The 25694-nt window shown below is 40.0% G+C and overlaps 2 protein-coding genes across 2 annotated transcripts; both read left to right on the top strand.

Annotated features, from left to right (window-relative positions):
- The first annotated feature begins 4718 nt into the window (after nucleotides 1-4718).
- Nucleotides 4719-11999, top strand: LOC145441040 (uncharacterized). The gene is made up of 4 exons (XM_080318825.1): nucleotides 4719-4889; nucleotides 5825-5884; nucleotides 10332-10528; nucleotides 11451-11999. Exons 2-4 carry the CDS (start codon nucleotides 5872-5874, stop codon nucleotides 11544-11546), a joined length of 306 nt encoding a protein of 101 aa, XP_080174951.1. The 5' UTR covers nucleotides 4719-4889; nucleotides 5825-5871; the 3' UTR covers nucleotides 11547-11999.
- Nucleotides 12000-12004: 5 nt separating this feature from the next.
- On the top strand, nucleotides 12005-25442 carry LOC145441039 (uncharacterized). The gene is made up of 6 exons (XM_080318824.1): nucleotides 12005-12144; nucleotides 13493-13528; nucleotides 17207-17359; nucleotides 22904-22999; nucleotides 24687-24854; nucleotides 24935-25442. Exons 1-6 carry the CDS (start codon nucleotides 12120-12122, stop codon nucleotides 24997-24999), a joined length of 543 nt encoding a protein of 180 aa, XP_080174950.1. The 5' UTR covers nucleotides 12005-12119; the 3' UTR covers nucleotides 25000-25442.
- Nucleotides 25443-25694: the final 252 nt, after the last annotated feature.

Raw genomic sequence — 25694 nt, 5'->3', positions numbered from 1 at the left:
AATATCCTACCCCAACCTTAATATCCCCCTCCCCCAACCCTAATATCCCCCCTCCCCCAACCCTAATATCCCACCTCCGGCAACCTTAATATCCTAACCCTAACCCTAATATCCCACCTCCGGCAGCCCTAATATCCCACCTCCCCCTACCCCAATATCCCACCTCCGGCAACCCTAATATCCTAACCCTAACCCTAATATCCTACCCCAACCTTAATATCCCCCCTCCCCCAACCCTAATATCCCCCTCCCCCAACCCTAATATCCCACCTCCGGCAACCCTAATATCCTAACCCTAACCTTAATATCCTACCCCAACCCTAATATCCCCCCTCCCCCAACCCTAATATCCCACCTCCGGCAACCCTAATATCCTAACCCTAACATCCCACCTCCCCCAACCCTAGTATCCTACCCGAACCCAATGTCCCACTCCCCGAACCCTAATGTCTCCCTCCCCCCTCTACCCTACCCCACCTCAACCTACAGTTGCAATAACGAGCAGACTACGCGTGGTTGATATGTGAGCAATAACAATCGTTGGGATATATTTTTCATCTGAACAAGTCACACACAATATACAATGCGATAAGACCCAATGCGATGTCATGAACAGATACGAGGATGTCGAGCGTCGCACGTCGTCCCCTCGCCAAGTCAATTCAACAATGAGCCGACCACGCAATCGTGATCACGTGATCTGATCACGTCGTGACTGCGTTTTCTATGCATGCCCTGACCTCCTTACAAGACCGACAAATCAGTTGATAATAACATTATTTGTTTATTAATTCATATTAATACTTGTTAATACACTTGATTTCAAAATTTCCCGAGAGCGGAATTCACCGAGGGCCGAGTTCATCGAGGGCCGGGTTCTCCGAGGGCCGGGTTCTCCGGGGCCCATTTTGTAAGGCCGGGTTCTCCAAGGCCCGGGTTCTCCGGCAACCCTCTGATCAGTTGCTAAATTTATTTTGTTCTAAGCATTACGACTGAATCTCATTAGGAGCAAACTTCAGTAAAATCACTCGATCAAATTTGAAAACAAGAAGTAATTTTGTCGTTGTGATGTAATAATAAGGAGTAAGCAAACCGGCTCGCGAACGGCATATGGCAACGCACAGGTAAAGTTACCCGTTATACCCAAATATTCGAAATGGATACAGATAGGGATATAGTCAAAAATCTTGACGATGTTGGTGAATTATTAGGATGTGGATGAATCCCACTGTTTTTCTAATTTACAACGTGATTGCTTATACTTGTGATAGTAATTAACATCTACCCGAAATTTTCGAAAGTATTCAAGTTCATTTTACTATAAAAAATTTTGAGATATTGTGATTTCATAGATGCTGCTTTTCTTCGACTAGATATGCGATTCGAAAGGTTGATTGGAGAGCGGGATCCAAGTGAGTTTCAATGATACATGTTAATACTACCCGAATATCAGAGATGGAAATTATTGAAAATAAATCTAATATATGTGGCATAAATCTTGTATTCACCCTGTGACAAGACATGTATGAACAAAATCTCTTCTCGGAAGCTATTCGTTAGTGACATCTCATGCAATGAATGATCTGAACAAGAGTAAACAATTATGGAGCACGATAGTGGCAAGTCGAAATACAAATTTCTAGGTTAGGGAGTCCGCACAACCCCCTGAGATAATTAGGTGTTTGCAGTCTCTAAGAGACAAAGAAACAATGAATTAGACCAATGATTTTTTGGGGGGGCATGCCGCTTTTATGATAGTGAAAAATTTTGCGCCGCTCTTATCGTCATATTACAAAATGCGTCCAGAAAGCTAGCAATGCCAACAGATACGGTGGTTAGATGGTATGGAAGACTATGACTGTTGATGAGATAATTCTCGGACTCGGACTAGATACAGAGCAATAACTATGAATTGGAGGTAAATCGCGCGTATCGCGAATTTTTTTTCGGTGGACCGCAGCTTTGTTCCCCCCTCAGATGCTTTCCCGCTCCCAGTTTGAGAACAGCTGGATTAGACATTTAAATTTGAATGTACTTTTTACTGTGCTCAATTTTAGTTGAAATAAATGGCCTCTCAATTTTAGTTGAAATAAATGGCCTATCAAGCTGCAAACCACAGTTATCAAATGCATACTCGCAATTGCGTAACTATTTCATTGTGAGAACGATAATTTGCTCGACCAGTGATTTCCACCGACATTATATTATTTCATTTTCAGGGCAAGTGGAACATGACCGAAAGGCGATATATTCACTCATTTTGGGGGACAAAGGGCAACAACTCAAAACTTTTGCAGGTACAGAACTTCAATATACAATTGATTAGTGTTGTCATATTGGAAAAAATTTCCGGCTGGCGCTGGTAACCCTGAGCAACTAGTACAGACTTGGCAAGAACTTTGTTTATCAATTACCGTATCACCCAATGTAACGTCACATGCCCGAAAATTCGAGTAATCGAGGCTTCTAGTCAATGTACTCTATATTATTGGGTTATTCACAAACTTCTTCTGTTGGCCAAATTAAGTCGGCGGGTTTTGATAAAGTCAACTGAAAGGCACACAATAAAAGAATGAATGGCATCTCCCGACGAAATCTGTCGCCTCGATAATTTGTCCCTCAAATGGAATTTCAACATGTAATGCGGTCTATGAATACATGTGCCACTGCCATTGTTACTTTGTGGGAAGAACAGCACAGTTTTTGCAGGAGCTCATTAATAGCATGGGCCTAGCTTCGGATAAAAGCTAACCTTCAACTCATCCACTGAAGATATATTCCGAACAGGCAAGGGCCATGAATTCTGCAATTGGCGAACATTTGATGGATAATTGTATCTGTGCGAAAAGTTATTGAGACGCTAAAAACCTTTTTGTTCCTAGGGTTGCATAATGAGTTACACAATCTGACCTTTAAACGTTTCCAAATCCCTAATCTGCAAAAAAGTTAATCTGTGCTCATGATTTACGCTCATCGTCACCCATGAACAATGAACAGGCATGTCAAAAAAACAAATGTAGAAGCCTAAAGTCGGCATCACAAGAATATTTGGAGCACTAATTATTTGTTTATTTGCTCGCAAAAATCTGTCTTTTTGGCTTGTGGTGAGTTGGTCTCTAGATTTAAGAAGTATAACACTCAGTGAAATGCTAATGGCTGAGGCTAATAGGCTTGAAACCCATTTTCTGCTTCTTATTTGACCCAGCAGAAAAGTAATTGCCCACCTCTGGTATTGGTTAATATTATTGCACTTATCCTAATGGCTGGTACGGCTTCTCATTTGATGCAGCGGGAAAATAATTGGCCTCCTCTGACAAGGTTAATAATATTGTAGCACTTATCTTGATGGCTTGTACTGCGATCACCTTCCACAATATCACTATGGTTTCGAGTTGAAAAATGTAGTAGCAATGTCAAATCGCTGTGCGGAATGTGATACATGATACAAACCTGCACAACTGATAATGCTAGGTTTAAGCCAGCGATGTAATCACTTGGGCCAGTCCTGCTGTAGACTCGATAGTTAAGGTGGTAATGATATCAGGCATAGCCTGATGCACGTAATATATATTCATGCCAGTGATTATGGCGTGCGTGCTGCATGCGGACGCCCTAAATCAAACCACCGTCGGTAGCAGACATCAGATGTCAATGACCCGTTTCGCATACAAATGATTCTCGCTAATTTGCAGTACCAAGCATCGATAATACGAATTAGTGAATTGATATTTCAAAAGGTCGGGATTTCTAGTTATTAATGAGAAACTCCATGGCTACGCAACTAGGGTTTCGATACCGACAACGCACTCATTAATATCAGCTTACCGCATACCTAGGCACCAACCGGCCAGTCGAATGTGATCGTGAAATGGTGCGATTTTAATTATTCAGATGTCGTTGCAGCAAGAGCAATATGGGCGCATGCCGCGAACTTATCGATAGAAATCCAAATTCCAATGGTTATAAATTCGATCCGTGATATTGTTGCGCTCGATATAGTCCCTCCAGCAATGAAGTTTATTGGAGCATAGAAGGTTCCCGTTCAAACTAATTGAATAAATTCAGAATTTGCGCCACCGAGAATCTCGTGTTGCATCAATATTTGACAACGTAATTCAATGCCGTGCACTTCACAATGCACAGTATTATTAACGAATCATACACCGACAAGTGATATCGCGGGAATAAGAGTGTATAAAGCAGACAAGAACTTGTAGCCTACACATGATTGCAAATGAGAAAGTGCGCATCTAATCAGTAAGCACATTAAGTACAGCACAATGGGGTTCTGAGTCTAACAGCGCTACAATTGTTTGCTCATTTGAACGGTGTTTAAGCTGCATTGCTACATTTCCCGATAAATGTTTGCAAGGCCTTGTTAGAGGAACGTACAGGAATGACTTCCAATTCGCAGGTACACAAACACACTGTCCAATTTCGCGCTCCGATTAAAGAGACTATCTCAAGAATTATTTTGTTGACAAATATGGGCGCAAATGCAATTTAATTTAGAGAAGGAGGAAGTGACTTAGCTTGTCTGGCCGATACCGAAAATGGCGTTTCTCAGCTTGCGGGTGTCGAAATCGTCGTCTTAAACGAGGTCGCTTCAATTGTCTGATTACTAATCATGGATTACAATTTATTTGAGCGTTTGAGCATTTTGTATGAGGTGTCCGCCACGGAAATAAAACATCTCTTTCTGTCTCTCTTTCTCGAAATGTGAATTTATTATTTGGTAGACAACAAGAAAAAACAGTGGAGCATATTGAAAAAAATATTGAAGCATGGAAATAAATACGGCGAACTGGTTAAACTTCGACGTTCGTTTGGTGTCTTATCACAAGAGCAGAAAATACAGACATTATTGTATTACCGCACAAAGAATGGAGGTAAGCTGAATATGAATAATATTGAAACGTTTCCGTACCATCTATTTTTGAAAATGTATCTCAGTATAGCTGCTTTTATTTATAACTATTCGAAAAGATATCACTGGACAGATTTCATCTATAATTTCGTAACAAAATTCATATTCAGTGATTCAGTGAGCAGTGATTCCTAACCGCGGCTTCCAGAGCCGCAAGCTAGCCTTCCTGTGGCTCTGATTGAAGTCTGATTATGCCATGAAAATATAATTCACAGCTGATATTTGTTTCTATAAATAGTCATAGTCAATTTCTGTATATGAATGCTAAAATAGCGGATATTAGTTACATATTCGAGTAAATTTCCACACAATTTTACTGACATCAATATTACAAATATTGCACACCGTGTAATCACCACTCAAACTTGGAAGTGCGGGAATGTATGAAGAGCTATTACATAACCACATGTTTAGTATGCTGTAGTAATGATATGTATTTTCAGAGTATTTCAATTTATAGCAATCACCAATCTGCGTCTGTCAATGCTAAAATAACCTATATATAATCTATAGAAGTCTATGTGCAATTGTGTATTGTGCATGCTTCTGAATTAGCTGGATGGTGGAACCTAGAGGTAGACTAATTGCCTTTAAATTTTTGTTATAAGTACTCCAGTGTTTTCATGCGGCTCCATAAGTACTATGCAGTTTGAAATGCGTCTTGACATCTAAAAAGTTTGGGAACCACTGGCGTAGAGTATTTGGGTCTCTTCTGTTTACTTGAAGATCATATCTTCATATATATCGGAGCATGCTTCTCCATATCCATATTCCTACCACAACACAGCTTGAAATTCACGAAGGAAAAATCAACTGCATCATCGCGAATTTTATAATTTCATGTATCGATGTGTTATACAATGTCATGTGAGCTAATTAGTTGATCTTCCATTACAGATGAGTTGTGGGCATTAATAGAAAAAGCAGAGGCGTTTGCCGGAACTATGATCGAACAAAGTACTGTATCGGTTCGAGTTATTCAAGTTCTGACCTGTACCATTCTGTCTACCAGGGTTGTAATGACTCGAGTCTTTATTTTGTGGCGTCTTGACTTGAGTCATTTTACAAATGCGTAACAGACTCGACTCGAGTCAATTTTTTTATTGACATGACTTGTAATCGAGTCGTTGTGCATGACTCGAGACTGGAAAGGCCAAGACAGACAATTCATTGTAACTTCGAAGAATAGAATTTCGTCTATCAGTCATGATACTTGAAAAATAGGGCCAGAAACTTTCAAAAGTCAAGAAAATTACGATATTATGAATGTGAGCCATTCTATATCACTCGAGCAGAGTTGGGTTGAACCGGATTGAACTGAAAACTGAACAGTGAACATAATGGCTTCAACCAGGACTGGAGTCAAAACACTATGACTCAAACTCAATCCTTTACTACCTAACTTGGACTTGGACTGGACTTGGTCAATCAAAAGTGACTCGACTTGACTCGAGTGAAAACTATAAAAGAGAGATTGACTTGTGACTCAGAACCTTGTTACTTGGATACAACCCTACTGTCTACGGCATGGTAACTTCACCTGGGTTCTGCGGTCCCTTGTGACTTATCGAACTACTTTTAAGGGGACCGTGAAAAACCAATCAAAATCGTACCAGTACTGACATACTCAGTGTCAATCAAGTCCCTTTCTTGAACGTTGTTTTGCTGGGCGGATATTATTTTCATGATATTTCGAAAACCATATCCCTCCATGGTTAGGTACTGAAGGCTGTGAGCGAAAAGTGTCAGCATCTCTTGCACAACAGCAGACAGAAATCGTTACCAGCAGTGTTCACGAAGTCGGTCTTTCAGCCAATCAGTAGCTTATTATTACCGGCTTCAACCAATCAAGATTATTGGCTTCTGCTTGCCCGCCCACTCGTTGACGACTACTTTCAAACGCATTGAGACAAATCTTTCCGGCTTTCCTGCGAGCTTCTTTCAGGCCCATTATTGTTTTTCAAAAATAATCTACAGAATAAGCCATGGATAGGCAGTATTCCAAACATTTTCCAAATCTTGAACAATACTAGGGGGCATGTATATTTAACTGGAAATTATTCTCAGTTTATCGCGATTGTCGCTAGATTTCTTGATTTCAATGTTATTACCTCTTTCCTTCTCAATGGGTGGGGGTGAGGGACGTTGGGGTTGGAGTTGGGTTGGGGTCAAATTTGGGGTTAGGGTATCCCAAGATTAGTAACTTTGTCAGGTAACTTTGAACCTAACCCACCTCCAACCCCAATGTCCCCCTCCCTACCCTAATATCCCTCTTCCCCAACCCTAACCCCTCCATCAACCCTAATCTTGGGATACCCTAACCCCAACATTGACCCCAACTCCAACCCTAATATCCTCTCTCCTCTAACCCTAATATCCCCCAACCCCAATATCCCCCTTCCCAACCCTGATACCCCCCCCCCCTTTCAACCCTAATATCTCCATTCCCCCAGCCAACCCTAATATCCGTCTCTCCAAAGGCAAAAACAATTTATTTTGATGTTTATAAATTTTTCTTTAAATATTATTCGCGATAGGTGCAATTCAATGCAATTTCATTTTTAAATTTTAATATAGTAGCGCCCTTGGCAATCTGAGCCCCAGAGTACAAATCCGAACGGAGGACAATGATGCTCCCATTATATAAAAATACCAACTTGGAATTGTGTGCTCCACGAAAGAAATTTGTTTCTGATACGTTTAGGAGATTCCAACATCTTACCACTATACCGACAATACTGATAGAAGGTCAGGAAATAAAAGCATGCAACAAAGTGACTAAAAACAATTGGTCCACCCAGGGTTGTAACCAAGTCACAAGGCTCCGAGTCACAAGTCAATCTTACTTTTTTAGTTTTGACTCGAGTCAAGTCGAGTCATTTTCAATTCGCCACCGAGTCATGCTCGAGTCTAAGTCATCGAGCAGAGGTCCGAGTCATGGTATTATGACTCGAGTCCGAGACCAAGTCATTGTGTGGACTGCTCAGTTTCCAGATAAAGTCTTGTTAAACCAATTTTATAACTCCGTTTGGTGATATCGAATGGTTAGCATTTATAATATACTAATGTTCCTCACTTTTAATAGTTTCTGATCGCATTTTCAAGTACCAGATCCAATAGACGTATTCCCAACAGGGTGGTTACTTTACTATTCTTCGAAATAACAATGAAACTTCGCTCTTGGCCGTCTAAGTCTCGAGTCGTGTTACTTGGTTCGAGTCCAAGTCGAATTGATACACATATTGACTCGAGTCGAGTCATTTACGTATTTTGAGAAAATGACTAGAGTTGAGTCGAGTCATCAGAAAATGGTGACTCGAGTCTGACTTGAGTCGAGTCATGACTCGAGTCATAAAAACCCTGGTCCACCCGAATATGCATCCTCATTTATAACTTGGCCCTACATTTTCGAAAACACTCCCTTCTTCAACTCAACCAGTGAATCTCTGATCACATGAGCCGAGAAAGTATAAATATTTCATGGTAATACGTCAAACAACTAACATTATTGACGAAATTCATTCCTTAGTGGTAATCTCTAAAAAAAATTGTGCATGGCGCGACTATGACCACTCCCAGTCACTATTCATTACATGACCACTACTGATTTCGATGCTTACAGTAACACAATATGAAAAAGCAGATTAGTCCGGAGTTCACCCGAAATGGACATGGACAGTTTAACATGCGTATTTGGTGTCCAGTTCATTGCGACAATGTCCTGGAATGCGACTGCAGGCTACATAAGTAGTCGAAATGTGGCCGTGAATTGAAGAAAGGTTGGCCACGCTACACATTCACATAAAGACATGTTGTGATCTTCGCATACTGATGCAAAGGTTATCACTCGAAAAGATTTCAAATGTAAAACACATATACCAAGTATCGCAACTCAACAATTGCTAATTCATTCACATTACAATAATTGTGTATAAAAATAATTTTATAGTTTCATTTACAACTCAAACGAAGCAGTTAGAGTCCAATTGACTAGATCAATCTTTATGACCTAGTGGACCGGTTAAATATAGAAATGATGCGGACCGATGATCCTGCAAAAGTCAATATTAATTCGCAATCAATGCTCTTCAACCTTTTTCGTCGTTGTACAGTATATCCTTTAACATTTACTTGAAACTCGTAAAGATTCCATAACAAGCCTTATTCAGGAGTGTTCAACCCTTTTGCAATTCACAGCCATATTTCGACTACATATATAGCATAGGGCTGCATTTCAGCGGAGAGTCGTCATTGCCATCTGGACAACAAATACTCATATTAAATTGGCTACTGGGATTCTGGGAACTTCGGACCGCAGAGAGCCCTTGTGGTGCTCTGCCACATCACTGATTTTTTGAGATGTACCTCGCGTATAAAAGTTTCTAATTGTAGAAGCAAATGAGCCTACTTAAAAGACATGCAACCAAATCGCGAGTATAAATGTTAGGAAAGTAATTTGGAGCCGTCTTCAAGTCGTCCGTTATGCACAAATATTTTCAAACCTCATAAATTAATTTTGTCGATACTATTAGTGGTGATCAGATTAACCGGCAGAGATGATGAAATGGATGTCAATGAAAATTTCGGGCACAGAATTAGTGATGATGCATATTCCGTTTTTTTTACAACCTTTGTTGCATGATGTTTTTCTTGACCACCCATCAGGATTGTCGGTATAGTCAAAATTTATTGGAATCGTCCAAATATACCAGAAAAACCTTCATTCATGAGACGCAGACTATTCTAACTTTGTATCTCTTTATGGGGCGCATTATTCTCCTTTGCGGTTCGAATTTGTACGGTGAGTTCAGATTGCATTAATTTGCAATTGCAACTATTACATTGAAAACGAGAAATCCAAGTCTCTCCGAATCGCGATAAGCGTGAAGAAAATTTTCAAGTGGGGTTTTAAATAAACAAATTCGGTAATTCAAATTGCATATTGACGGTAACTATCAATTGATTATGTGTAGACCAGGAGTGTCAAACTCGAATTGCTTCGTTGGCCGGACCAGTGAACTGATTACAAAATATTACCTCATGTCCTTGCCTTTCACTTGAATATATTATCAAGCATTTATATATAGTTTATTACATTTTGTCATAGATTGTAGCGGTTTTATTCCTGCAAGTAACAACTCCTTAATTCGCGAATATGTGTTGGCCAAATACGATGCTTGGACGGTTGAATACAGTTATATGCAGCTAAAACAGGGGCCAGTACGATAGTCGCCAGTTGCCCACATATGCAGTTAGTAGGTCTGGGCGCAAATTATTTTTCCCTCAAATCGGGGTTCGGGTTGCGAACATAAAAAAAGGTCAGGAACTCCTGGATCAGACTGTCGAATGTGCCCGCGACATTATGCGATTGCTCTATATAATTCGATATTTCATATTGAAATAGAATTTATGGAACATTGGGATGAAAAGAAGGTAATAAAAGGGATTGCGAATATGATTCCTGATATGAAATGGATGCGTTTTGTACGACTGGAATTGCATCTTGGTGAAGAGGAAATGAATATTCTACGTGAGCAGTACGCAGTTTTCAGCGAGGATCAGAAAGATCAAATTCTGGAATGTTGGATCACTAGAGGAAAGGTGCGTGTACCATTTCTACTATTACTATTAATTCGTGTGCCATGATTCCAATATTCAGAACGGTATTAACTGTTTATCAAATTGGCCAACGTAGCCTACAGATGAGTCGACTGGTTGCATGCTTACCGACTTACCGTAGGTCTTTCGGTAGAGGAATAAGAAAAATACCTTTTTAAACTTAACACAACAACATTACCTGTAAGGATTTTCTAATTTCCCGTTTTCTCATCCGATATTATAAAGTTTTTGATTTGTAAAAAGTGTCCTCTTTTTTTGGATCTCAAAATATGGTAAGCCTACCGTACGAGTGTTCCCTAGTCACTACAGCGATTGCGTAAAAAGCAATTGTTCCTTTATAAACAAATGTGATTACGATTAAATCGAATTTTTATCAAAAGTTATCGATGATGTTACGATGGATTACGATTATAAATCACGATCACCCCATGTCTAGAATAGGCTAATAAGAAGCTGAGTAATTGGTTACTGGTATGGTCAATAATTAGACAGATTCCAATTGTCACCGATATTATTCTAACACGTTTAGTCTCCTTCCTGCGGTAGTGAAAGTTTCGAGCCAAAAGTGTCGGCAGCCCTTTGGCATTGCCGTGATGTGTGTGACGATAATTAGGGCTGTCACTGCCGTGCGCAAAACTCCCCAGTTGGAAGCGGTGTCAAGATTGGTTAGATTTAGTGTCACCAGAATCTTTTGATAATGATCTATTCAATATTGGTACCCATTTCCTCTCATAGAAAAACTGCACATTAGTCTAGGGTAGCAGAACTATTGGGCAGCGGATTTCGGTGCAGGCCATTTTTCCCCATGACACACCAAGACATAAATTTTGGCTAACCTCTATATTATCAGGATTGAAGTATACCAGGGCTAATAATCCGATATAAAAAACAGACATCTTTTCAGCTTCCAGAGAATCCGATTGATGGTGGGAAAAACGGGAAAAGAGAAAAAGAAAACTATACCCATGTCATTCAAGTGCCTCAAATGGAAGACTTCTGAGGTTGAACCGCTTGATGCAATACAATAGAGCCGCGACTACAAATGAATAATATCAGTAACGGATTGCGATTATTGCGATGCGATTATTCTGAAATGTACATATGTACATATCTCTTACAGTTTTTCATTGTAAAATTGTAAAATGTAATTCTGTCGCACGGTTGTGATGACCGGACAAAAATTGTTCGAGTGAAAGTACCGATTAATCAATTTTTCACGCAATGCATATCGAATTGTGTATTATGAACTGGAATCGAAGGATGCTGGTACAATGACTCATTGACTTTTCGATATTATAAGCTCATTTTTAACGTTTAGGATTACTAATAACGTCTTGTATTTAGTAATAGTTAAGATCGATTTAATAATCAGATCAGTTGAATTATCGTTGTATTATGGACACTGGACAGTCTGTTAATAACTTACTGCTGCGTTTTTAAAGAGAACTTTCATGCTATTTCACAGAAATGACTGCAAAATTTGCAAAATTCTATAACTGTTATAATGTCTTGTCTTACATTCAAGGTTTCGTATACATAAGTAGGTTAGTTTTCCAAAATCATCTGTCTCATCATGAACGATTGGAGAACAGCCTCGAGTGAGTCACTTTGTTGTATTTTCAATGCTGATTTTCGCACCAAAAAGTTGGACTGAACTACTAAATTTCAATTAAATTATTAGCTCGAACAACAGATTAGAGGGGTAGTGTGCTCTAAATATGATGTCGCCTCAAATTATCTAAGAAAGAGTTGAAAACATAAATTCGACAGCGGCCATTTTCTGCAGAAAAACACCGTATTCAAATAATTCTCAAAACACACGTGCAATCTCTGTGGTGCGGAGGTTACACTTCATTGTGGGTTATCGTAGCATATCAACCTTTTGTGGAATTGCTGGCAAGTATTTCATCACTGATGCAGTTTATCGACACTGTCTCTTACAGTCGTATTTGTTTAGCCTTTACACTCAAAACATATGATACGTCTCCCCACTTGCCTCCACATGATGCAACAGCACAAACTCTCATTGCAATTTGCAACACTATCTCCATGAATTGGAGCTCCACCCCCTCCAAAACACAAAGCGTTGGTCATGGGTCCTCCATAGTATGATAAAACAAACTTCTGTTGGTCTGCGCCCCCAGGCCCACCTACCTTTCATTGTTATCATACAGCACCGTGTGTGAGTGTTTATTTGAAAGAAAGAAATTTTCAAATTGAGTTTTGTCAATAATATTAGTAATTGCATGTCTTTTGAATCCTCTTTTAACCCACATGGTCAGATTTACCAAAAGAGCTGAGGGTGGCATAAAAGGTACTTATTTGAACTGGGACATATTACATATTACATTCCGTTATTATGTCATAATGAGTGATACTCGAATACTCGACTCGAAGCATAATGCTTGATTCAGAATCAAATCATTCAAGTGCTCGATTTTGCCCAGCCCTAGTTGTGGGGACTATTTTGATACTCTTTTCGGTGCAGTTCGAATACGGTGGTTACTGCCAAAAGTTTTCTCACTTTTATCTTTAATTTTAGATGACATATTTAGAGCGTAGTGCCCCCTTGAAAGTATACCTTTGCGATTCACAATAATTTTTCCTGTTGATTTGATCGACTCATACACGTGACTTTTGATCACACATTCACAACAGAGAAGATAGAGCCCGCGCAGTCACATCGTCCAAGAAGGAAAATGAAACTTTTCTTTATAGAATGAATTGATTCAATTTTGTGATCATCCCGTAATGCTACCATCGATCACAGAGGATCGACATTTTTAAACAGTCCTTAGAAGTCTCAAATTCGCATTCATGCTATGATATCTCGAGAATCTCGATATTGCCTATGGTACCTTTACCTTAGTATGTATTGTCCAGAGCTATAGTGTGAAGGAACATTTCATCAAACCTGACAATAACGTGTAATCGTATATATTTTAGAGATACGGCGCCCTTTATCGGAGGAGACAGCAGAAGGTGAGTACTTTGTAAAATGTTTCGTGCGCTGTTGGGTAGTTGTGTGTGGATACTAATGGCATTTACGTTACTCAATAGTGTAGTCCAGGGGTGGGCAAACTTACCAGCGTGGGGCCACATTATGTTATATTCGAATTTAGAAGCCTAGACGTAAACTATTATTTGATTATATAGTGACCAAGGAGATAATACATAGATATGGATTAAAACAATTTAAACATTGATTTGATGATAACTCACATATGCGTCAGAAACATTACCGAGATTTTATAAGCTGGTCATCTTCAATCAATTCGTCAAAATTAGGGATGTGAGTAAGTTGTGCCGATTCTTAGGACAGGATGGATATCTGAATATATGAGAAGCGATTGGCTCATAGATATGCTGATTCTGTGTTTGGTTAAGCTTCTGAAAGCACAATGCTGACATCATCATAACCAGCATGTTATCTTGTTTGAGCAGAAGGCTAACTGTGGGAAACTTGCCTTTATGTTCTTTTGCGAGGAATGATGATGCCACATTTATGTGTTTTTCGCATTTTCATAAATTAATCAGATTTCGGCCCTCGTTAGTGACATCACGGTAAGCATACAACAGCAAAAGATCAAATATTGTTATTGAAATCATCTATCATGAAACCTGGGTTGTTGTAGTACAGAATGAGTGATTTTTCGGTGAACTTCAATCCAGTAATTCTTTATCTTCGTTCAATCAGAAGCTCTTTTCGACCCATGAAATTACAATGGTCTACAAATTTGAAAAAAGAAATTGCCTGAAAAAAGTCAATGATTGACCTAGGCTAATTTTTGGTTGCTGAATCCAATTCTGTCGTCAGAATTTCTCAATCACGTCAGAATTTTTCTGTATGTATTTTTCTCATATTCATGAATTAATCAAATTTCGGATTTCGTTAGTGACATTATGGTCAACGTACAACAGCAACAGATCAAACATTGCTATTGAGATCATCAATAATGATGAAACCTGGGCTGTTGTAGAACAGAATAACTGAGTTTTCGTTGAACTTGAATCCAGTGGTTCTCTACTATTCTTTCGATCAGGACCTCTGTTCGACCCATAAATTTATATGAGGATGCAACTGCTTTTAGTCGGTAGCAGTTATCATCTTTATATACATGCACTCTTCGTTTTGAGATTGAGTGTGATTCGTAGCTCTGTACCTAGTTCTACGTTACGTTATCTATCTTCATACATCCGTCCTGCAGATTTAATTGGTCAATGCATTTTGTGACAGCACACTCTTTCGTGAACCGTAAAAGTTTGCAAACAATAAACATTGTATTGTTGGTATATTATGTAGAATAGAATTGTTCACTCTGGTACATGACCAGAATATGTGGCATTAAACATTAAAAGAAACAGGATGTCTGCTTTTCCAAACCTTATCATGATGACTTGAAAGACTTTATCATCATCAATCTCCTCCTGGTACTTATGCTAATTCTCCTTCTCCAGTTTCCATATATTGTCACATTTTATCGGAATCAAGGAAAGCTTTTTCTGAACTGTTTTTCTTTTGGTTTATTGCCACGATGTAAAGGGCTTCTTTTGCATTGTCTATTATAGACAACCAGATGAATGGAGACTGCTTACTAACAGCTCAACATGAAACCTGAAGAGTGTGTTACTTCATAATGGAAATAAATATGCATCGGTTCTAGGACAGTCGATCCCTCTCGACATAGGTCATTATGTGGCGTATACCAAATACCACGTGTTCTATGCTCGAACAGAGCCAGCGATTAGCATCGGTTAATTTCGAGACTTTTTGTTAGTGTTTTGCATGGTTAAACCGCCAGTTCTAAATACAAAAAGCTTCACATTTTTGGTGGATTTTGATTTGCCGTAATTTTTGCTATGAACTAGAGCCGGTCGTAGTGATCAGTGTTACTACTTAAGTAGAATGTAGAACAATCAACGCCTTACATTTCTACTCGATTACAAGTAGAAGTTGTAATTTCTAAGACATGTCAAAACTTCTTCAAGTGGATGACGAAATGAAAGGTCTGAGAATTACTAAAAGTCAGTAAATACCTAAGTATATTTGGTCGGGGGAGGGTGGTCGCATACTTTCAACAGTTAGTCGGAAAGGAAAGGACGTAGTTAATTTTTCTCCTTGATGTTTTTTGCGGCATATATACTGACTCATGATACACATACACACGATCTGCGCATATGCATACCATGAGTGCATGATGTGCATACGCCGTTGGACAAGGAAGTGCAAATATAGCCTTTACGGTTTTCTAAGTCATGCACCACTCCTCCATGCTTTCCCAGTAATGCATGAGCGCCAAGCAGGGAAGTCATGGATACCAGTGTTACTAATCAGGTCTTTGGTCTGACACGGCCAGGTATCGAACCCATGACCTACCGATCAAGAAGCCGGACGCTTCACAATTACGCTATCTTTTCGGTATCTTGTCGGAGGTGTCTACATACGGAATCGCAAGATGTTTCGCGGCATTAATGCAAAATGAGTATAATGACACCACCCATAGGTAGAATCTTCGAAAAATATACTTTGTTACCGTAATTCAGGGGCTATTTTACGCGTTTCTTATGACAATTTAACTGGAGGTACGGTAGTGGTGTAATCTTATCCCTGAACTACTTTCTACTTTACAAAAACCAAATTGAAAAGGTTATTAGCTCATCCAGAATACTGTTCTGGTAGATGTTGAAGTAGCTGTAAAACATTACCACTTCAGTAGTACTGCAAGCAGCCAAAATCTACTTCAGTACCTCGAAAAAGTAGAAATATTCAACATATATAATATCTCAAAAAGACGTGATGGAGCCAAAATATTGTCAGATTCGTATTCAGCGCCCCCAAATTAGGTATAGTTGACCCAAAGAAGTCCTGGCGCAAAATCGTGTAGACCAGTGTTATTGGCATTTACGATGTACTCAACCTTAATGTTATTTGTGGTAATCATGGTGTTTGTCGACTACAATGGTCATTTACACAAGGCTGATATTTCTTATTTTTGATTCCGTAGCCGTCGACTTGTAGCACGGCACACTTCTAGGCTTCTGTAAGACACTGCTTATGCCAGGGGTCGCCGACTCAAAACGGGTCATGACCACTTTCAAATTTCATATAGGCCACAGGCCGCATGAATTCAATATCGAGATAAAATAGGCCACGTAGTTGAACAACCATGCTATCTCGTCACCTACTAAACCCTCATGAATTGATATCTTGGTAAATTTGGGGTACCGGGCTTATCGAACGCCTTGAAGTCTTAATTAAGAATTGCACCGTGGGTTGATTGATCACTGAACAGAGAGAAGACATGGTGTTGCCTGAATGACAATGCTGTTCTCAAATCCACATTGTCTTCGTCATTATTGGCGAGAGATGACTTTGAAATTACATTGCTGTCGTTAAAATACATTCATTAAATACGATTTATTCCTTGTATATGTGGATAAATGGGCGAATAATGTATCGAAATCAGCAATCCAGCCCGCCAAGTTCTTAATTTTCCTAAATCCGGCTCGCCGACTGGAGAAGTTGCCCACCCCTGCACTAGAAGGTGAGCACTAATTTCGAGAACTACTATCGGATTTTCATTCTTGGCTTTCGCAACAAAACAAAAATTCAAAGGAAACATCAGAAGGAAATCTCGTTATAGCATTATATTTTCAAAGGGATAATAAAAGAAATTTCCGATACGGTCCCTCCCCTACTCTATCACCGCTTTGCAAGACTGGGGCTTAAAATATCGACTGACGACTTGATGCAGATATTTGATATAACGGAAGAAGAGGCCTTTAGATCCGTGGAAAAGCATATCTCAAGCAGTAAGTTGAACGTAGACCTATATGTCAATGCGGTCCTAGACCACGAGCATAGCAGACTGCACTGAAGAATAAGGGGAGCTTTTGGGGGGCTTCAGTAGGGTCAAACAGCGTAATTCAGTGCAGATAGGCCTATATCTAATGTTTCATGTGCGTCCCATGTCATTCTTGATAGTCTCTGCTTGCTTGAGACTCGATATATTAGGAAAACATATATGGACTATATGAGGATCAAATATAATACTGTGGGGATGCTGTGTACCTCTGAAAGGTTCAGGTTTGTGTGAACACGAACTTTTTGAAAGGTTCTGTGTGCACGTGAACGTGAACCCCGTGACGTCATATTGCTAATTCCAACCCTACATTTCAGTCAAGTGATAGCCTCTATTACAGTACACGATACCTAGCGATGACTCTGGCCACATAATACCACAATGATGAAGTACATATTGATGTTTAAAACGTCGCCAAATGTATCAACTGGGGCAGAGTGAGAGAGAGTCTTTATTTTCATCCAACCAAAATACATAACACACGGCAGTGGTGGTGGTACAGACAATATGCATGCACAGTATTCGGTATTAGATAGGATATTATTAAAATAAAATATAAAAAAAATTAAACGATGGTAGCAAATGATCAATGAAGCAATGTCTGGGCGAGGTAGGGCAACAGTGTTGGTGTAACGACAAGAGGTGGTCAAGCAGGGCTTTTTTGAAATTTTAAGGCAATTCACGGATATGTGGTGGTAACAATTTGGGCGAGGACTTGCAAGGCAAGATAAGCTTTTGCCTTAACGGTTTAGGCTAGACTGGACAATGTGCTCGGCATTTAGTATTGCTACGTTGATATTGAGTGTAAAACGGGTTTCTACACTTGCCACCGATATTACCCCATTAACAAGCAATACATACAGCAGCAGCCAACCCCCCAATCGCACGTATTTGGTTTTTTTATACTATAAACATGAAGTTGAGATGGACTCGTACGCTTGCTACATTTTTTACATCAGACAACGATATCAATTTCATTGATTGGTTAAATAAGCAGCATTCGCTGACTACGTATACATGTAGTATGTAGTATGTTTCGCTCTTGATGTTGTGTGATTGATGCTCCATCTCACAGCAGAGAGTCACTAAATATTCACAAACGGAAAGCTGAATATTACGAGCAAAACTTTTGTAAAAATTTTGAGATTTGGGCAATTCCATACACAGACAAACGATGTTCACATCACTACCTCTTCAAATCTCCTGAAATTTGGTACACGCGGAGATGAGCTTATTCGAAACAGGATGAACTTTATTTTATGAAAATTGGACTTTGGGGTCAAAAGTTATGTCACTTTGAAAATTGACAATTTTCTGCTCATTTCGGGTCTGCACATCTCCGGTTTTATCATTGAAATATTCAAGAAGGTGTAGCTAGATGTTGAACGAGAGTTGAGATACGGCACTTGGATTTATCGGAATCTTGTCTGATCGTCTATATTTCCAAGTGAAATTTAATACCCTGGAGGTTAGGGTCAAAGGTTAAATTGAGGGGGAAATCTAAATTCAGTCAGGCGTTACACGATTTAGACAGCGGATTGCTCCAAAACATATTAAAATATTTTGGAAAAAACGATCTTAAATGAAAGTTTGCTTCAAGGAGAATTCGTTCATAGCTGTTTGATTTTGGTTTTGAAACTATAAAGTGATGAAATTGCAGTTTTAAGAGCACACTTCATTTGTACATGGAAATGCAGTACTAGTAGGGCGTGTTCGGACATCAAGTCTGGGGTGTGTGCGGGCAACATGTCTGGGGTGTGTTCGGACTGTGTTGCCATTAGGACATCGTATCTGGGGTGAGTTTGGACTGTTTTGCCCCTCGGACATCGTGTCTGGGGTGTGTTCGGGACATCATGTATTGGGTGCGTTTGGACAGTTTTGCAACTCGGACATCGTGCCTATAGGGTGTGTTCGGAATATATGCTGCCATTTGGACATCGTGTCTAGGGCGTGTTCGCAGATCATGTCTGCGGTGTTAGGACTGTGCTGTCACTGGGACATCGCGTCTGGAGGGAGTTGTTCGGACATCATGCCTGGGGTGTGTTCGGACTGTGTTTTCACTCGGACATCGTGTCTGGAATATGTTCGTGCTGCGCCAGACATGCCTCAGACCTGATATTTGCGCGCTATTTTTATCCGGACATGCTCCGATGCTGATACCTGTGCACTAAATACCCCCAGGCATGGTCCGAACCGGATATATGCGTGCTTAATGGACACAGACGTGTGTCAGACGGGATACCTGCGTCCTAAACGACGCATGACTTATATATGACCTATGTCTGCAGTTTTTGCTGATATCTGCGATAGCTGGGTATATCCACAGTAGTGATAGATGAGTATATGTTTGTGATGTGCACTATTTTAATCTGGACATGCTTCGGAGCTGATAACTGCGCACCAAATACTCCCAGGCATGGTCCGGACCTGATATCTGTGCGCTGAATGGACACAGACATGCTTCAGACGTGATACCCGCGTCCTAAATGACGCGTGACCTATATATGACCTCTATGTTTGCGGTTTTTGGTGATATCTGCGATAGCCGAGTATATCCACTGTAGCGATAGCTGAGTATATCCACAATTCCACATCCACAGTAGTGGTATCTGTGATAGCTGAGCATATCCACAGTAGTGATAGCTGTGGATATACTCAGCTATCACTACTGTGGGTATACCCAGCTATCGCATATATCAGCAAAAACCGCAGACATATATGCAGGGTTGCCATCGACATGGACCCAAAAATAAGGACAGTCGAAAAATTAGATTGGCATTTAAAAGCGTTTTCGTGCATACTGCGTATTTATACGAGGCGTGGCATATATCATTTTCCATACTTTCGCCAGAAACAATCTGCTCCAGCAACTCCTTGTTATCAGAAAGTGCTTCATTGATCTCACGACCGCGCAGGTCTAGGTTTACCTTTACTCAGGGCCGAAACAGCACTTCGTCACCCCCCCCCCCCAAAAAAAAAAGCAATACGATGGTCTTGGGCCCCCATAGGGTGATAAACCAAACTTCTGCACCTCGCTGTGATTGGAGGCGTCAACGAATATGGGAAGAGGCTGTACACCAAGTTCAGACAAAATTATTTTTGAGTGTATGGAGCAAGATCTCCAGTAACAAAGCTTGTAGCCTTGGTCCTGGAAGAAAGCAAACTCCTTGCGATGTTATAATCGGGGAATATTGCGATGTGCAATCGTTGGGGAGGAATGATTGCTGGTTTTTGTCAGCATGGAATGCCCCAGGTATCCTCAGCAGCAGTTGATACACTTCTTGTATTTTGGGGTATCAATATAAGTTGAAATAGGGGTCTTTTTCATATGGCTTCCAGGTCAATGTCACAATTGCAGATATTGCAACACAGATACCAGAGGAAAATGATAGAAGTTCTGTAGTTATTGAAGATAAGACAAAATAAGGACGCAAGTCGAAAACCAGGACATTTCTTAGAAATAAGGACAGTTGAGTTTTCTAAGACGTGGGTCTTCAAAATAAGGACAAATCTTAGAAATAAGGACGGTATGGCAACCCTGCAGATAGGTCATGCGTCGTTTAGGACGCAGGTAATCCAGGTATCACGTCTGACGCATGTCTGTCGTCAATTAAGCGCGCAGATATCCGGTCCGGACCATGCCTGGAGGTATTTAGTGCGCAGATATCAGCACCGAAGCACATGTCCGGATAAAAATAGTGCGCAGATATCAGGTCTGAGGCATGTCTGGCGCAGCACGAACATATTCCAGACACGATGTCCGAGTGAAAACACAGTCCGAACACACCCCAGGCATGATGTCCCAACAACTCCCTCCAGACGCGATGGCCCAGTGACAGCACAGTCCTAACACCGCAGACATGATGTGCGAACACGCCCTAGACACGATGTCCAAATGGCAACATATTCCGAACACACCCTATAGGCACGATGTCCGAGTTGCAAAACTGTCCGAACGCACCCAATACATGATGTCCCGAACACACCCCAGACACGATGTCCGAGGGGCAAAACAGTCCGAACTCACCCCAGATACGATGTCCTAATGGCAACACAGTCCGAACACACCCCAGACATGTTGCCCGCACACACCCCAGACTCGATGTCCGAACACGCCCTACTAGTACTGCATTTCCATGTACAAATGTGCTCTTAAAACTGCAATTTCATCACTTTATAGTTTCAAAACCAAAATCAAACAGCTATGAACGAATTCTCCTTGAAGCAAACTTTCATTTAAGATCGTTTTTTCCAAAATATTTTAATATGTTTTGGAGCAATCCGCTGTCTAAATCGTGTAACGCCTGACTGAATTTAGATTTCCCCCTCAATTTAACCTTTGACCCTAACCTCCAGGGTATTAAATTTCACTTGGAAATATAGACGATCAGACAAGATTCAGATAAATCCAAGTGCCGTATCTCAACTCTCGTTCAACATCTAGCTACACCTTCTTGAATATTACAATGATAAAACCGGAGATATGCAGACCCGAAATGAGCAGAAAATTGTCAATTTTCAAAGTGACGTAACTTTTGACCCCAAAGTCCAATTTTCATAAAATAAAGTTCATCCTGTTTCGAATAAGCTCATCTCTGCGTGTACCAAATTTCAGGAGATTTGAAGAGGTAGTGATGTGAACATCGTTTGTCTGTGTATGGAATTGCCCATTTTCAAGTTGCATGCTGGTTTAGTGTTGATTTTTTTATGCTGCCAGCGACATGCATAGAGTGGCCCGCAGTTGAAATGCAATAAATTTCAACCAAAGATGTTATAATGAAGTGAAAATTGTAATATATGAAAAAGGTTCACAGTGCAGAAGCTACCAACGTTAGTTTGTGAACGAGAACCTCTAAATTTCTGAGGTTCACACACAGAACGTGAACCTCACCTCACGTTCACACCATCACTATATAATAGTACACAAAAGTCACTGGTTCTTACTGTTCATTAGTAGGACGTAGTCTGATTCAACTTCGGAGTGAACAGGGTTAAGCAATTTAGCATGGATTACATAGTTTCATGTCCATTCTTTTCAATATGTGACTTTTCAGTCGTCTCGTATCTGAGTTAATGCTTTTAAGTTAAATGTTACCAGACATGGAGTAGCCTACATTTTATCACAAAATCTAGTAAACGAGGAAATTGCTCTTAGCTCAAAATCTACAAAATGCCTCTTTAGTCACCTGCCTGCGTGGCTAAAAAAATACGCTTGGTACCGTCTACCAGATATAGTTCGCATTACTCGTAACGCCGTGCAGCCCGTGCTAGCAGTTTAATATGGTGGTGTGAATTGGTCCCGAGCCATACATAACCCCGGCAGGCTCGATATAAATAGGTTTGGCCCAAACCGAAACATCTTGTGTGTATATTTAAAAACATCCAAGATACTGGTAATTCCCTTGACACGCTGCAATATATGATTGGGGTTATTTAGACTCACTGCAATATGCTCTGTATCATCATATTCATCTTTGATCATAAATTTTAACAGGCAGAGACAATTTAAAACGGTTTTTCCTAACTCATGGACCGAAGATGAAAAACTCGTATCCACAGTTAAGGGCTTGCAACTACACACCTGATTCCAGTGAGTTGATATATGCTTAACCTATGCCGATTTTCTGTGACAGAAAATATTCAAAACAATTTTAGGGCATGTGGTACAAAAGTTGACTATATGTCACATAACGAGATTTGCATGATAGCAACATCTCATTTCTAAAGCTTTCGTTTGACTGAATAAGATCACCATCGAGTCAGTGCTATCAATCAGCAAGTTTGCGATCTCTCGTGAATACACAACGTCCCCTTTTGGACCTTCACTGGCCCCCACGGACCCCCTCAAGTTTTCGTTAAAAATTAGCCCAATTATCGCCAGCCACAAATGACTTTTCGTGAAAATAGCATCATACTATATGTAGAAATTGGGTAGACTTTTATTAGTTCGAAGCGAATTTCGCAGCTGCATATATTTTCTTGGAAATCCCCGTCTACGATTTCATATGAACGAGTGCCGAAAATATTGCCACAAAGATAGGTGCTGGCGAATGGAGGCCTAATATTTGAAGAGCTTCTTGGAGGTACAGAACTTCAATATACAATTGAATAGTATATTCGTATTGTAATAAACCCGAATATTTTCGGCTGACACTCGTCAGGGGTAATCGTCAGCAAGTAGTAGAGAATTGGAAAGAACATTGTATATCAACAATCGTATTACAAAATATGACGTCACCAGCATGAAAGAGAGAGCGTTCAATGTACTATTTTTAGGTGGTACACGAACTCCTTTTGTTGACAGAATTTTGGTTGGTGTATTTTGATAAAAGTCGACTCCAAGGCACACAAATGGAATTGTGAACAGCCCCGCCCAACGATTCGAAATTGGTCGTCTCGATAATTTTTCGCACAAATCAGATTATCTAACAGATGTTTGCCGATGGCAGAATTAATGGCCTCTGATCGGTCAGCATCAATCTAAAGCGGATGAGTTAAGGGTGAGCTTTTCACTGAGCGTGATGCACGTGTTCTGATAAATCTGGGGACATGTTGGTTTATGCGTTCCTGCAGACGACGGAGGCCTAATACTAACGCGCAACGCTTCCGACGACACCAATGGGTATGATCGCGACATATATGGCACCAATGTGGAGAAACAGAGTATTTACTGAACATATAACGTCCAGCTTAGTCTGTTATATCTAGCATCTCATCTTGAAGTTATTTTGGAAGAGTGGTTATGTATAGCACAGGAGAAAATGGATTTCGTGGCGAGGTTTCAATCCCTTCATTGGGAGAGATTAAGAAAACAATTAGGAATTTCAGTAGGCTATTGGCAATTTGGTAATCAAAATAAGTTTGTTTAGTAGGTTATTTTATATCACACGACTATTCTAATGATGTGAGTCCTTAAGCTTTAGCAATTATGAAGCTAAACTGTCTCATGCTTTCCCCAATTAAAAAAAATACAAATAAGGATGGTAATTTTTCAAACTTCGAGGTTCCGCGGACCCCCTGAAAATGCTTTGCCGACCCCCGGTTGAGAACCACTGATGTAGTCAGACAATCAGGAGATTACAATCTTTCCCTTTCGCATTCAACACTGAGGTTGTAAACACATTTTCTAATACTTCAATCCTATTTACTTCCGCCGCTCATTGTATAAAGGGTAAGACAGAATAATTTCATGAAATCTCAAGGGGCAAGAGCACTAAAGCTGTTAAAAGACAGATTTTTTTGATCAACCCAAGGAATTAGAAGTGTTTGCATTCCAGAGCCGTTGATCGATCAAGCTATCTACGAGTGGATGGATGGCAGCCCGGGAAAACGCATAAATTTTTTGCGAAAGATCGGTATAGATATAATTCCGAATCCGATCAGGGATTGGAATATAACGAAGGAGATGTTCCAGCGAGTACTATTTCATTGGTATACCAAGGAAGGTTAGAACAGTCGTTGTTTATAGTACACAGTAATCTGTAAATCAAGTACATAATTATACGTGTTTGTCTTCTTATTTCAGCTCATCGTAATCGCCAAAAACTTGAGGATGTTTATATCGCCTCGAGGGAATACCTGATCAACTGAATTTGAATTGGGGAGCTGAAAAGCATATTGAACACTTTTATTTAACAATGCAATGCCATGACTCTGTCAAACATGCCATGCATAGAATGAACTTGGTACTGATAATGAGAAATGTGGCTATCTTAATAAGTACAAAGCTGTATATTACGTGGATCATTTAAACCTATATTTACTCAATCAAGATCCGGAATATTCTGATTGAAACTTCAATTTTCTGAATCAAAATTAGTATTTTAATAATTTGCATACAAGTGTTGGCTCGAGTCTTGATTCGAGTCACGTTTTCTGAATGACTTGACTCAAGTCTCTGCCCTGACATGTAGTGACCTGACTTGGACTCAACGTACGAAAACTTGGAATGAGTCGTGACTCAGAAACAAATATCCGAGTCACTTTTAAAGTCATCAATTATTTCTATTTATAATACATTATACTCCGCCTTTAACTATGTAGTCTTTATGCAGCATTTCAGTCAAAAACACTGCTTACGTTAAATTACTCACCCACGGCACCTCATGTCGTTTCACTAGCTTAGGAAAGGGATTGCACAGAAATTTTCTAGTTACCATGTTCCAACTTATTTTCATTCATGCGTATTAGGGCTGTTTTAATTTAACTGGGTACCCGATAAAATTGTTAGGTTACCTAAAACGCTGCAGATTAATTTCGGCCCAATTCCAACCTATAGTGACATT

The sequence above is a fragment of the Botryllus schlosseri genome, chromosome 6, assembly GCF_051294905.1.
Source record: "Botryllus schlosseri isolate E-star chromosome 6, Bs_hap1, whole genome shotgun sequence".
NCBI classification, from domain to species: Eukaryota; Metazoa; Chordata; class Ascidiacea; order Stolidobranchia; family Styelidae; genus Botryllus; species Botryllus schlosseri.
The sequence above is the reverse complement of the archived record's forward strand: the minus strand, read 5'-3'. Positions and strand labels throughout refer to the sequence as shown.